The sequence below is a fragment of the Hippoglossus hippoglossus genome, chromosome 10, assembly GCF_009819705.1.
Source record: "Hippoglossus hippoglossus isolate fHipHip1 chromosome 10, fHipHip1.pri, whole genome shotgun sequence".
Taxonomy (NCBI): Eukaryota; Metazoa; Chordata; class Actinopteri; order Pleuronectiformes; family Pleuronectidae; genus Hippoglossus; species Hippoglossus hippoglossus.
Genome location: NC_047160.1, coordinates 11,914,122 through 11,926,862, shown reverse-complemented (window position 1 = coordinate 11,926,862; position 12,741 = coordinate 11,914,122). Strand labels below are relative to the sequence as shown.

Here is a 12,741-nt window from a genome sequence, read left to right as displayed (position 1 = left end):
CCACATGCAGGAAACACAAAAGTTGCCAAACATTAATAATATTTAAGAGCTAATAAACATGTTTTAAAAATAGATCATTTATCAGAGGCAATGGAAATGTAAAACCGGAGGATAAGAGGCAGCTAAAAGTGGTTTTATCTGTCTCCTTGTATTTTAGCTTACTCGTTGTGCTCATTAGCTAAAGTCGCTGAGCTCAGCGCGCTCACGTGCTCCCGCTGATCTATGCTCAGGGCGGAATGACGTCACCGCGGCACGGACGTAAGTGAACGCGTGCGCGCCGCTCCGGGGGGATGGACAGCCTGCCGCACGCGTGACATGTGGGCCATAATGGTGGATAGGTAGAGAACCGCGCTTTAGCTCTGAGACAGTTGAGCGATTCCCAGTCGCCATCGCCGACTCTTCGACCTCCGCCGGACCCGCCCGCCGCCTCGGACTGAACGACGCCCTGGACCGCAACAAAATGCCGAACATCAAAATATTCAGCGGTAGCTCACATCCGGACCTGTCTCAGAAAATAGCAGACCGCCTGGGTCTCGAGCTGGGGAAGGTTGTCACGAAGAAATTCAGCAACCAGGAGACATGGTGAGTTGTTATCATCCTGGTGTTGCTTTATTCGGCGGTGAACGCAGTTAGACCAGCGACGCGTATGTAACGAGGCGCGGTGTCCATGGGTACTTGTAGTCCGCGCACGCCTGAGCGGTCATGCTAACTGACAACCGCTCTGCTAATTCTGAGCAAGGAGCTGAGGGTACGATGTGAAGAGCCAGCGTCCATTAGCCTCCACCACCTTGCAGACCAGACCACACGCACACACCAGCCATTGTTTACTCCGCCTCATCCATCTCTCGCCTGCCCACGGTGCGTTCGCTCCATGGCGCTGATCTCTGTTTGTTGCTTGTCGCCCTGGCAGCGTGGAGATCGGGGAGAGCGTGCGTGGGGAGGATGTCTACATCGTGCAGAGTGGCTGTGGCGAGATCAACGATAATTTGATGGAGCTGCTGATCATGATAAACGCCTGCAAGATCGCCTCGGCCTCCAGGGTCACCGCTGTCATCCCCTGCTTCCCCTACGCCCGGCAAGACAAGAAGGACAAGGTGGGGGTGAGGGATATGTCTACTTCCTTCTGTCATGCCATTTGCCATCCAGCATCATGACAAGAAGCTTGCCACCCATGTCCATCAACAAAGTCTCAACCAGGCTTATCTGCTTTATTATTTGTGTTGTTTGTTTGCCGCTCCCTTCGTTCTGTGTGCTCCGATGAATCAACTGCACTTGCCATCTCATGCTTCTCCTGGCTGCTCTCACATCATTTTAATCATCCTGCATGACTGGAATGTTCTGCATGTTTAAAAAAACAAATCTAAATCTGTATCTTTATAAGTAGAAGTGATCTTTTGATATTATGATGAATGTTATGAACAATAATTGCTATATTTTTGCTCTGAATATATTTAACATGATGTAGCAAAATATAAAGTGAACGCCTCAATCTGTTTAGCATTTACACAGTGGATGTTTTTTGCTGTGCTAAATATTGAGTGACGGTATTAATAGATGTAAAGAAAGTATTGTCACATTAATACATTGAGGTCTATAGTTATGTGTATTGCAATATAATTGACTGATTTGTTACGCTCTCAGTTTAGTGTTATTTTTAGAAGCTAGCCATGCTTGCCAGTCCACTTATTCCATGTGACTGAAGAGATCTATTTTCATCGTAGAGCCGTGCTCCTATCTCTGCCAAGTTGGTGGCCAACATGTTGTCAGTCTCAGGCGCTGACCATATCATCACCATGGACTTGCACGCCTCACAGATACAGGTGAGCGACCCAGAATGGGACCTTAACAGAAATGCGTCACCATCTTGCCACTAATCAGTCCTTAGGGTTATATATTTTTTGTATGCGTTCTAAACCTGTTTGTGCCGGATTTTGGAGATAATATGTTAGAAACTAGACTCTCCTTGCCTGACTTTTATATATCAGCAAAGGGAGAGGGGAGCCTTCTATTCCTGCCAGCACCTAGTAGATGTTTAGCTCCTCCTACCCCAGTCTATTTATCTGTATTAATCTTTCTTCCAGGGATTCTTTGATATCCCAGTTGATAACTTGTATGCAGAGCCAGCGGTGCTGAAATGGATCAAGGAGAACATCCTTGAATGGAAAAATTGTGTCATTGTCTCACCTGATGCAGGAGGAGCCAAAAGGTATGCGTGCTAGGCCATTGACTATGGGTTTCCCCCCTTGTGCATAGTTTAATCTCAACACATCTAATTCATTGAAGGTTAAACTTTTGTTGAGTGAACCTATCTCTGACAGGGCTCAAATTTGACTTGTACATTTACTGTTTTATACCCTTTGTTATCCACACCAGCTGTAACTCATGGACACAACTCTTTCGTCTTGCAGGGTCACCTCTATAGCTGACAGGCTGAATGTGGACTTTGCTCTTATTCACAAGGAGAGGAAAAAAGCAAACGAGGTAGACCGCATGGTTCTCGTCGGAGATGTGACCGATCGGGTAGCCATTCTAGTTGATGACATGGCAGACACATGTGGCACAGTCTGCCATGCTGCTGACAAGTAAGCCTTAACTATTATTTACTGTTAAAAAATAAATTTGGAACTTTACAGCATAAGAAAGAACTTGACTACAGTCAGGTGGAGGACTGTGGTTACTGTGGACTGGGTGTCAAACTAACATACAAAGAGATCAATAACTGAATTTCATATAGGGACCTCTGTTCCCCAATATATCCAGGGATGTGGAGGTATGTAATTCTTTACTGTTTTTATCCCCTTAGACTCATTTCTGCCGGTGCCACCAAGGTGTATGCTATCCTTACCCATGGCATCTTCTCTGGCCCAGCTATCTCACGTATCAACAATGCCTGCTTTGAAGCTGTGGTTGTCACCAATACGATCCCTCAGGAGGAGAAGATGAAACACTGTCCCAAAATTCAGGTCAGGATACCATATTTACTTCTGACTTATGCAAGTGTGCAACTAGTTATTACTTGCATTAACGATACTATGTTTTCTTTTAAGTTTGTTTATTTGTGTGTCTGTTAGCAAGATTGCGCAAACTACTGTACCAATTACCATAACATTTTTAGGCGGATCCTTCTGATTGGGGGGGGGGGGGTCCAGGATACATGTATGAATAATTTTTTTATTATATACATACACACACACACACACACACACACACCAAAGGATATCTATGGCTGAAAAGCAACAGCAGTCAGTTACGGAGCCAAAGGAAGCACATTACACTATTCTTCTTCGTCACGTTGACTTATGAGTGATCCATAATAATGACCACAGCTTCAAGAGGAGGGCTCAGCTGGTGAAGCTTGAACCACTGCAGAGGTTTCTCTGGAAAGGGTGTTAGCTCTTTTGTTTCAACCAAGCTGCTGCTACAGTAGATTCTGGTGGTCCAGTCGATTTTAGGGGCCTTCTCAAGGTTGGGTTTTTCAATGCTCTCCTCTGTGACCTAAACTTAAGTCAGAGATGCAGTTTCATTAGGGTGTGTCAGTGGGAGTGAAACCAAAGCAGAGTTTATCTCTGAACTACATGAAACGAAACTGCAGCTAACAGCAAGATTCACAAGCGTATAATCGACAATTGACCTAAAAGCACTTTAACACGTTTGAGCGTCTGGCACAAATGGACAATGTGTGACTGATCTTCTTTTTCATGCTGTTTATTGGCAGGTGGCAACCAACATCAAGGTGTTTGATACACCAATATTACATATTGTAATTTCATAACCTCTTAGGTGGTGCTAATAACTGCATTTTCCACATTCAAAGCAATGAAGGAACATGTCACCGGCTCATTCCACTCTGTGATAGAGCTCCATTGTTGTCCCAAACTATTAAAAATACACAAGTGAGCAGATGACATGTTCCCTAATTACTTTGAAAGTGGAAAATGCCATTATCACCACCGCCCAAGAGGTAATGCAATCACTTGTGTCTGTCTATCGATTAGCAGTATTAAAACTACTGAACAGATTTCCATGAAATATCTTTGAAGCCATGGGGCATGAACAAAGGAAAAATCCATTCGTTTTATGGAGTAGTTTTGGATAAACTGGCTGATCCAGGAGTTTTGATGGGGGTTTACCTTGGTGGTGGTTTGCTCTCCGATGGGCCTTCTAGGTTTGATTGTCTTTTGTTGATGTAAAAACTAAAATATTTAATTTCATAAAAAGTGGATGTTTTTTTCCGAGACTATTTTGGTTTTTTTCTGGTTTACTGTTTTGTTTTTATTTTATAGAAGACCTGCATATAGCATCAATGGTCTGTCAGTAGTCCAGTTTTCCTCACAACTTCCCATCTTCTCTACCTCCAGGTCATTGACATCTCCATGATCCTTGCAGAGGCCATCCGTAGAACTCACAACGGCGAGTCGGTGTCATACCTGTTCAGCCATGTCCCCTTGTAACAAGTGGTATATAAACGTTTGTGCTGTTACACCAAATAAGAGGGAGTTGCCCCAACCACAACACAACCATTATCAAAGATGTTCAGCTAACTAACCATAAAAAAGAAAAAATTACGAAAAAGGAAGGATTTTGTTCTGTTTTGTCTGTTACTAATGCTGACCCCTCTCCCTTGAGTTCCTTTGCCCTATGAAGAGTGTCCATTTGTGTGCGGGGCACCAGCTTATTTATTGTATTATGGATGAATACGTTTATCCAACACAAACTTTGTCTGCTTCATAACATAAGTCAGAGTTTCTCCTGACCATTTGTTCCTCTCAGGGAGTCCCTTCAGTCTGTTGTCAAAGAGCTTGTATCATTATACCTGACAGGTCCCAGTGGTCAGGAGAAGCATCTGGCAAATAAAGCTGTTACAGTGCTTTTTTGTTACTATGAAAGAGTGTAGTTTTTCATGTTGCTTATATCTTCTGCTGATTACATTATAATGAAGTGAATGTGTACTGAACTAGTTTACAGTGCCACTGAAGCTCCACTCAACCAAGAGTGCCTCAACAGCCTGAAATGAAATTACTTTTTCCACCCGTCTTTCACCCTCCCTCAACCACAGATTTATCTTTATTTTGTCACTGGATGAAGAGCGTGCACGTTTCCAAACAGGCTGGAGACGTTTGGGGATGTTTCTTTCAGCTCTTGAGGTGCCCTCATTGAGTGGGGTTTGCCCAGTGTCCAGGATTTATCCTTTCTATAGAGAAGCTGTCAGGTTTTTAGCTTGGGGTCTCTGCGGGCTGGAGCTTCCTTCAGAAATTTCACCTGCTTTTTTCTCTCTCACTGTGTTTTTGTATGTCAGGATGAAGGTTTTGTCATTAATGTGCATATTCCAAGTGTTTGTGTTTACTTTTTCAGTAGGATGAATGCGCCAGATATCTGAGGGTGTGTTCTTAATAAAATTGAATATGCATAATATCTTTAACACTGTTTGTTTTGTTATTTATGTGATTGTCTAAAACTATATAACCTATTTTTATAAATGCATTAGTAAAAGCTGATTATTGAAAAGGACACATTTCAGAACATACCACTATAAACCACCAACAGCATTTATAAATGCATGTGCAAGTATAATGGTGTGAGTAAAATAAAAATTAAAACAAAGTGTGGTTAACAAGATAAATATAGGATAAAATGTTGCTTCAAGGAAAACATGCTCAATTAAGGTAGGTGGAATTTAAATCAAGGAATTAGCAATGCAGTAATAAATGATAATCACGATTCAGATATGAGGTGAACATATATTGTTTTTTTACAAAATTTTATAAAAGCTCTTATAATTGCAGAAATTATTAGAAAACAAGTAATATATGATTTATAAAAATGTAATTAAATGCAACACAAAATAATTGAATACAAAATATATTATGATATATATTTGTTATATATAATTTAATGATGGTAAATATTTATAGAGAGATGAGAATTAGAACAAATTTTTCTATAGTGTTTTGGACTGAAGACGTTCAGTGTAAGTGTAGTCAGTGATGTGATAATTAATGATTTTCTGTCACAAAAAAAACCAGTGTGGTCAAAATTACATGGTCAGTGCCATCATCTGTGAAATTCCTTCACTTTTTTAGTATAATGTCTAATTCCCACTTTCCCCTTTGTTAAAGAGGACCACATTATAAGAGCAGCTGTGTTTTCGCCGGACTCGCCCTTATTCCTAACGGGGGGGGGGGGGTTAAAGCGATGGGCGAAACAACCAATCCCAGAGCAGAAGACGTCTCCGGTCCTGACCAATGGCTATTGTTGAAGAAGCGGGCCAATCACAGACAGTGCACCGAGAGAATTATCCTCCATCAGATTTGACAGTTATATTTTCGGCTGGAAACAGAGACCGGAATCGAAGGTGTGTGAAGATGAACGGAAATCACTAAGCGCCTCCCTGCCGCGCTTTCACTTCTCAACAGAGAGGGAGGAAATCATAGTCGACACGACGCTCCACATACACTTGACTGTTTTCCTGACCTGGCGATAGCACACGGGGTGAGTCAATGTCTCTTTCTTATATGTTTATGATTAAATTACATACCAGATGTTATTTAGGTGCCATTTATTTGAAATTCGACGTGTGGTCCTCTTTCATTTTCATTTTCATTTTCATAATTTCTTTCCTCCCTGCCTATAGCTTAGCCAGGTAAACTGGTAAACTGTATAATGTCACTAGTCGGTTTCATCTAAATTGTACAAATTGTTGTTTACTTTACCCTAGATTGTGCCCTTAATGTTTAAATTCTTGATATTTATAAGTCTCTAATAGTGCTTATTTTGGTGTGAAATTCGGCGTGTGATCATCATCCATTTTCAGTTTCATTAGGAATGACCTCCGGGATCAGTGCATGCCTGAAATGACCTCTGTTCTCATTCCTACCTATAGCTTAAGCATGAAACCAAGTCCTGACCACGAAGAAGACGAAGAGGGCCTCGGGCGCTCAAAGTTTAATTTCCAGTGCTTCCTGAATGGAGGGATGTCCAGCTTGCTGTCCACCCTCCCCACCATCGTTGCCTTCCCTGTCTACAAGACTGTTTTCCGTCAGCAAATCCACAACCAACCTTTTCCCAAGGCAGTGGGACAGCTCTTCAAAGAGGGACCTAGGAAGCTCTTCAGGGGAGTGGCGCCACCGTTACTGATGAAGACACTGAATGGCACCCTGCTGTTCGGTCTTCAGGAAGCTATCCACCACCAACTCTCGCTATCATCCCAAAGTGTCATCTCCACCTCTGCCCTGCCTGCTCTGGCTGGGTTTGGTGCAGGTCTGGTGGAAGCTGTGGTGTTTACCCCCTTTGAGCGCGTGCAAAATGTGTTGCAGAATGGCCGGAACGACCGTGATCTACCCACCCTGAAGAGTGTTCTTGTCAGGCTGAGGGCACAGAGGCTGACCCTTGGGTACTACAGAGCCTTCCTGCCCATCGCGGCCCGCAATGCTCTTGGCTGCTCCATCTACTTTGGTCTGAAGGGGCCCGTATGTGCTGCTGTGGCGGGAGAGTGGGTCCATCCAATGGCTTCCTCTTTTGTATCAGGGGCGCTGACCTCCATGGCAAGCAGCTTGGCAATCTACCCGCTCTCTGTGCTGGTGGCAAACATGCAGGCACAGGTGGAAGGAGAGGTGAAAGGGGTCATGGCTTGTTGGAGGATGCTGTGGATGTCTCGGGAGCAGAGTGTGGCTCTGCTTTACCGAGGAGGCTCCCTTGTTATTTTGAGATCGTGCATCACATGGGGAATCACCACTGCTATCTATGACAGACAGCAGAAACTCTCGGGCTGAGAAGACGCAGAGGAACTCTCTGAGAGATCTCAAATTGCCAGGTTAAACTAGTCTCTTTGAATTTATTTTCAAATATAATATTACTGTAGCATTCTCCCTTGAAAATATCCCAAGACCTAATTTTGTCCTTGTGCAAGTGCCTCATCCAGTCAACAGGAGTCCAGCAAGTACACGGGTGTGATCCATCCTCTGTTTCAAACCAGCAAACACTGCTGAATCCACAAGCCAAAGTTAACGCACCACTGCCAGGACTTGAGCCCCTGTCTCTGAGATGGTGGGTGAGGATTTATCGTTGGACAAAGTTGTTTGTGCAGTATAGGATATGGTGCTAGGGAATCACAATTGCCTTGTATTTTCATTTTTCTTAAAGGGGAAATTCAGCTAAAACTCAATGTCAGTTTATGGCACCACAGCATGTGAAAATGTCCTCTGCAGCTTTTGATGAGTATTTATGTCATTTTTAAGCTTGAAGACAAATTTATAACAGAATGTCTGTATTACGAAATGTGTATTTTGTTGGTGGGTTATTTACAAGGCATGGAGGGTCTAGCAAAATGTTGCATTATAGGGAAAAGGGTAGAGCCATAATTTTTAGGACCAGAGTCTTAAAAGGGACCAAAGTCAGGATATCTCATCCTCTGCTGCTTTATTTACTTCCGGTCCTACATTATGCGGTTGAATGAATGTTTATGTCACATTGTCAAGTTTTTATGTTTTAAAATAGGATTTGTTTATTTAAAGGGCTGTGACAAATACGTTATGACTCAGGGGTCAGCACTGGTACCTCACAGCATGTAATATATATCACTGCTACACTCTGTCAATCCACACAGGGTGTATCCTGCCTCTCGCCTGGTGTGGGGCATGCTCCATTAACCTCTGCAATCAGACTAGAACCATGCATGGATGAAATAAATATGTTTGTTATTCACAAAATAAGTCTCAGTGAAAGATAAATCGTCCACAGTCTGTCTGTAATCTCAGTGTATACATGTAAATCGAGAATAACTGTCCCAGGAAAGTGCATTAATAAACTAATCTTATCTAACATTCCCTGAAGTGGATTATGTTGTGTCTTTGCCGTTCACACACTATTCTGGAGGATTTTTATTTTTTTGTCAGATTGTGTTATATTATAATCAGTCCACTAGATGGTACTGTGTTAAAAAAAAAAGACAACATGAAGTCATCCACTCCATCAACAATGGGAGCTCAGTGCGCTGGAGCCGGGGACAGGGGCGGACGAAAGGTGCTCATGGAGCAACCCATAATATCTCCGGGAAGCCAGACAGGGAGGGTGTCCAATTAGAACTCCTCCTGTGGGCTAGCCAATGGGAGATGGAGCAGTGGGTTCCACGTAGGCTTGCAGAAGGGCGTGTTGTCTCTATTTAAACCGTTGGCTTTGCACGGATTACACAGACGCACCCTACCTGTAGAGGACATTGTCACTGCGCAGCCTTCACCAGGTAAACTGAGATGGATCTCTCTTCAATCATGCATTTAAAAAGCATTATTAATCATAAGACTTTCTTCTATCTATTAGAGTGTATAGTGGTTATGCCTGGTATAAACCATGCTGATACTCTTACTGTACTGCTTATTTCTCTGTTGTTCTGTGGGGCGTGTATAGGGTACTGTACCTGAAGGGGCTGCATTCCTTTGCATGAAAACACTGTGTGCGGGACTTGCTCATTATTATTTCAGGTTGCTTTTTGCTGTGATTTACAATGTGAAGGTGTGGACATTGTTATAATATTATAGGCTACCTGGCACTGCATCTAAATGCAATCTCTGGATTTCTTTGGATTTATGCAAAACCATGAGCAGAATAAACTGTGCAGTAAACATGGACTTTTGGATTCAGTCAATTCCTGTGGGAATAAAGTTATGTCGTTAAAACATAAAAATTTACATTTTCTTCCTGCATTGCTGTTATCTTATCCCTCCAGGTGTTTGTTTGATATTAAGGAAATCTCTTCAATGATCACATGTGAATGCAAATAATTATACAACATGTGTCGGTAATGACCAGGTCTCTCTTGTGGAACTGAATACCTGTAAGTAACAGTGCCATGAAATATGACACCACATTAGAGCTGTTTGTTCATTGTGGGCAGGTAGGTGGTAAAGTGCATGTTGTTTCTTGTGACTGGTTACCTAATCCCAGAGTTCGGCCCAGTCCTGTCTTTTTTAACTGAGGTGTGGCTTGATTGGTGTACATGCATTGACACGCACTGCAGATAACATCTTCAGTGATGAAACACTCTCTCCCCCTCTCCCTCTTTTCTCCATTAGAACTCTTTCAACATGGATGTGCCACCCCCTAAGCCCGATGTTGCTGCGGTCAAGGACTTTAACAAGGGTAGCCTAAAACGGATTACTACAAAAGAAAGCACATTGTTACCAACCAGTAAAGGTAGGTGCTTAGGGGTAAAGAAGTGTGCTCTTAACAAAAGTCCATGTAATCCAGCCTCCATCCAGGTTTTGCCTTCTCCTTAGCTCATTGTTCTACATAGTCAGCGCCTCCCTGTTTGTCATGAACCTCAATGAACTGCAAACAGTGCATTACTAATTAACTGGAGCAACACACCTTGCTATCTGAGTGTGCTTCCTTAGTGCCAGCATGTTCACAAGAAACACACAACCCCACTTCATCCACCTATTACAAGATCTCTTTCTGCTCTGGAGGAGATGGAGCTTCATACCCCCCAAATGTAAAATGCTGTCACATGCCAATGAGGCACAGATTATACAGCATATAGTAAAATAATAATAATAATAATAATAATAATAATAATAATAATAATAAGCGACCCACTTCAAATCTGGTGTGTTTATGTGAAAGTGAGGCAAAGTGCTCGTCCTTTCCTTCCAGAGGCTGAGAGGCTCCCAGCTGACTAACAATCCCAACCGACTGGTATGTCAGTGGGAAAGCAGCAGCAGCATTAGCACACACTGCTGGTGCATGTAAGCTTTTCAAATATTGAACTTTGAATTTAACATATAATAAGAGAAAGCCCAAACAGAGTGTGGAACCCGAAGGGTGTGGCAAGCATCCACTGAGTTGCTTTCTGAGAAATGTAGGAACCAGTTTTCTTCGGAGATCAAAACATTTTGAGCTACAATATTTGACAGTGATGCTTCAGATTATGATTGTTCTGTGGTGTGTGCATCAGATATTGCAATGTGTAGAGATATCAGTTTGTTTTCTTGTCCTGACAACATCCAGACTCATACTGATTACCTAATTTGTGTCTCTGCCTTGTGATCACACAGACATTGAAGAGGAGAAGAAACAAAATCAAGAACTAAATGTGAAGAAGTAACCAAAACATGCCTGCCATGATTCCTCTTCTCCACGCCTGCCCCCTTACGTGCCCGTACACCAGACAGGAATCCTGCCCATCAGCTCCGCCTCTGCCTCTGTTTTCCACGCTGCCATGTTTGATTATAAATGGTGTTTGGGTTGATGCTACGGGAAAAAATCGGTCTGTGATCCCAAAGTAAATGATTTCAATAGATGTATTTTCCGGGCTTTTTTCCATGCAATGACCGCAAAGAGAGTAATAAAGATATGACAGGGCGTAGCTTAAATACAAACAAACATGAACAACTGTATCAATGGAAATCCATCAAAGATCCTGCTGTGTTAACAATACCACACGTATACTGCTAAATCGTGCCATAAAAAAAATGGGTTTTTTTTTTAAATAAAAAAATCAATGCTAAAATGTTTTGCTTGAGTTGCATTTGTGTATATTTTATCAAACTGTCCTTCACAGCGTCATGTTAAGTTCAGGAATTTATTAGAAAATATAACATCATATAAAATATAACATATTTATTAGGACAAGATTGTTTCTAATGGACACAAGTGGAAAACAAAAATGAAAATATCTATAATTAGCACTTGTCCATACTCAGTTATTGCAAAATGTTCCCTATTTCTGGTGTAAGAGGGTGTGAGATTGACATTTCAGCAGTGTCAATCATCTTTACAGCGCTCCAGCTACATAAGTGTATTTTTGTCAGCCTTTTGCAAGGACAAATGAAGTTTGCAACATAAAACTGACACCAAGAATAGTCTATTAATTAACCTAATGATTTTTAATGAAGAGTCTATTGGGCGAGAGGCGGGGCACATCCTGGACAGCATCACAGGACCAACCCACTGAGGCAAACAACTATTCATGCTCACATTCACATTGACGAACAATTTAAAGTCTCCGATTCACCTGTCACCAATCTGCATGGCATGAACTGTGGGAGGAAGCCGGAAGAAAACCCACTCAGACAGGGGAGAACATGCAAACTCCACACAGAAATACCTCGAGCCTGCTACCTGTGATGCAAAAGTGCAAACCACTAACCAACGCACATGATTTACAGATTTTTTATATTGGAAGTCACAGGACTTTAGGAAAGAATTCATTATCACTCTCCTCATGTCCACTACTCAGCACACAAGGGAAAACGTACACTCTTTCACTGCTCTATGTACGAAATAAATAAATAAAATAGACATGAAAGTTCTCTTGAATCAAATATTGTAGCAATGTCCAGTTATTCTTCTTCATGAGCATGCATAGTCAGTTTTCCGTGGCTGCTCGTGACCTACAAATATATGTTTGTTTGTTTTTGAATGGTTCAATGAATCACCCCCCCGAAGGCCTCCTGCATCTAGATTTACAACAGGTTCTAGCCTGCTGAAGAAAAGGGAGTGGGTGAGCTGCAGGTGTTGCACATTCCAGACTGACAACATGATATTTGGTTTATGCTGACAGTGACTTTTGATGTCCGAATTTAGTTTCAACATGCAGGGACTTCGTGTGTACTGTTAGAATGAAGGAGATGAACAGCAGCATGTGCACATGAAGCTGCAGTATAGATGTGCTTTGGAGAGCCCATACCGAAGACATAGCCACGCGTCTCACAGATCAATAGCTGAGCTTTTATTCCATCCCTATGTACG

At 42.3% G+C, this 12,741-nt stretch overlaps 2 protein-coding genes and 1 long non-coding RNA gene across 4 annotated transcripts; all 3 read left to right on the top strand.

The window, feature by feature from the left end:
• The first annotated feature begins 259 nt into the window (after nt 1-259).
• prps1b (phosphoribosyl pyrophosphate synthetase 1B) lies at nt 260-5,416 on the top strand. Of its 2 annotated transcripts, none has more exons than XM_034597519.1 (7): nt 260-582; nt 911-1,100; nt 1,722-1,820; nt 2,082-2,206; nt 2,409-2,582; nt 2,804-2,963; nt 4,359-5,416. In XM_034597519.1, exons 1-7 carry the CDS (start codon nt 461-463, stop codon nt 4,449-4,451), a joined length of 963 nt encoding a protein of 320 aa, XP_034453410.1. In that variant the 5' UTR covers nt 260-460; the 3' UTR covers nt 4,452-5,416. The 2 variants fall into 2 exon arrangements, with proteins under 2 accessions (XP_034453410.1, XP_034453412.1); XM_034597521.1 differs by having other exon boundaries at nt 261-582; nt 911-1,094.
• An 865-nt stretch (nt 5,417-6,281) lies between these two features.
• Nucleotides 6,282-8,558, top strand: LOC117768981 (solute carrier family 25 member 53-like). Its single transcript, XM_034597522.1, has 3 exons — nt 6,282-6,333; nt 6,435-6,489; nt 6,881-8,558. Exon 3 carries the CDS (start codon nt 6,888-6,890, stop codon nt 7,767-7,769), a length of 882 nt encoding a protein of 293 aa, XP_034453413.1. The 5' UTR covers nt 6,282-6,333; nt 6,435-6,489; nt 6,881-6,887; the 3' UTR covers nt 7,770-8,558.
• A 554-nt stretch (nt 8,559-9,112) lies between these two features.
• LOC117768989 lies at nt 9,113-11,512 on the top strand. Its single transcript, XR_004615130.1, has 3 exons — nt 9,113-9,235; nt 10,065-10,185; nt 11,046-11,512. It is a non-coding gene; the product is annotated as an uncharacterized LOC117768989 (long non-coding RNA).
• Nucleotides 11,513-12,741: the final 1,229 nt, after the last annotated feature.

Coding starts and splice junctions, on each gene's coding strand:
- prps1b (XM_034597519.1), top strand. CDS start 461: ATGCCGAACATCAAAATATTCAGCGGTAGCTCACATCCGGACCTGTCT. Junction 583..910: donor TTCAGCAACCAGGAGACATG/GTGAGTTGTTAT, acceptor TCGCCCTGGCAG/CGTGGAGATCGGGGAGAGCG. Junction 2,207..2,408: donor GATGCAGGAGGAGCCAAAAG/GTATGCGTGCTA, acceptor TTCGTCTTGCAG/GGTCACCTCTATAGCTGACA.
- LOC117768981 (XM_034597522.1), top strand. CDS start 6,888: ATGAAACCAAGTCCTGACCACGAAGAAGACGAAGAGGGCCTCGGGCGC.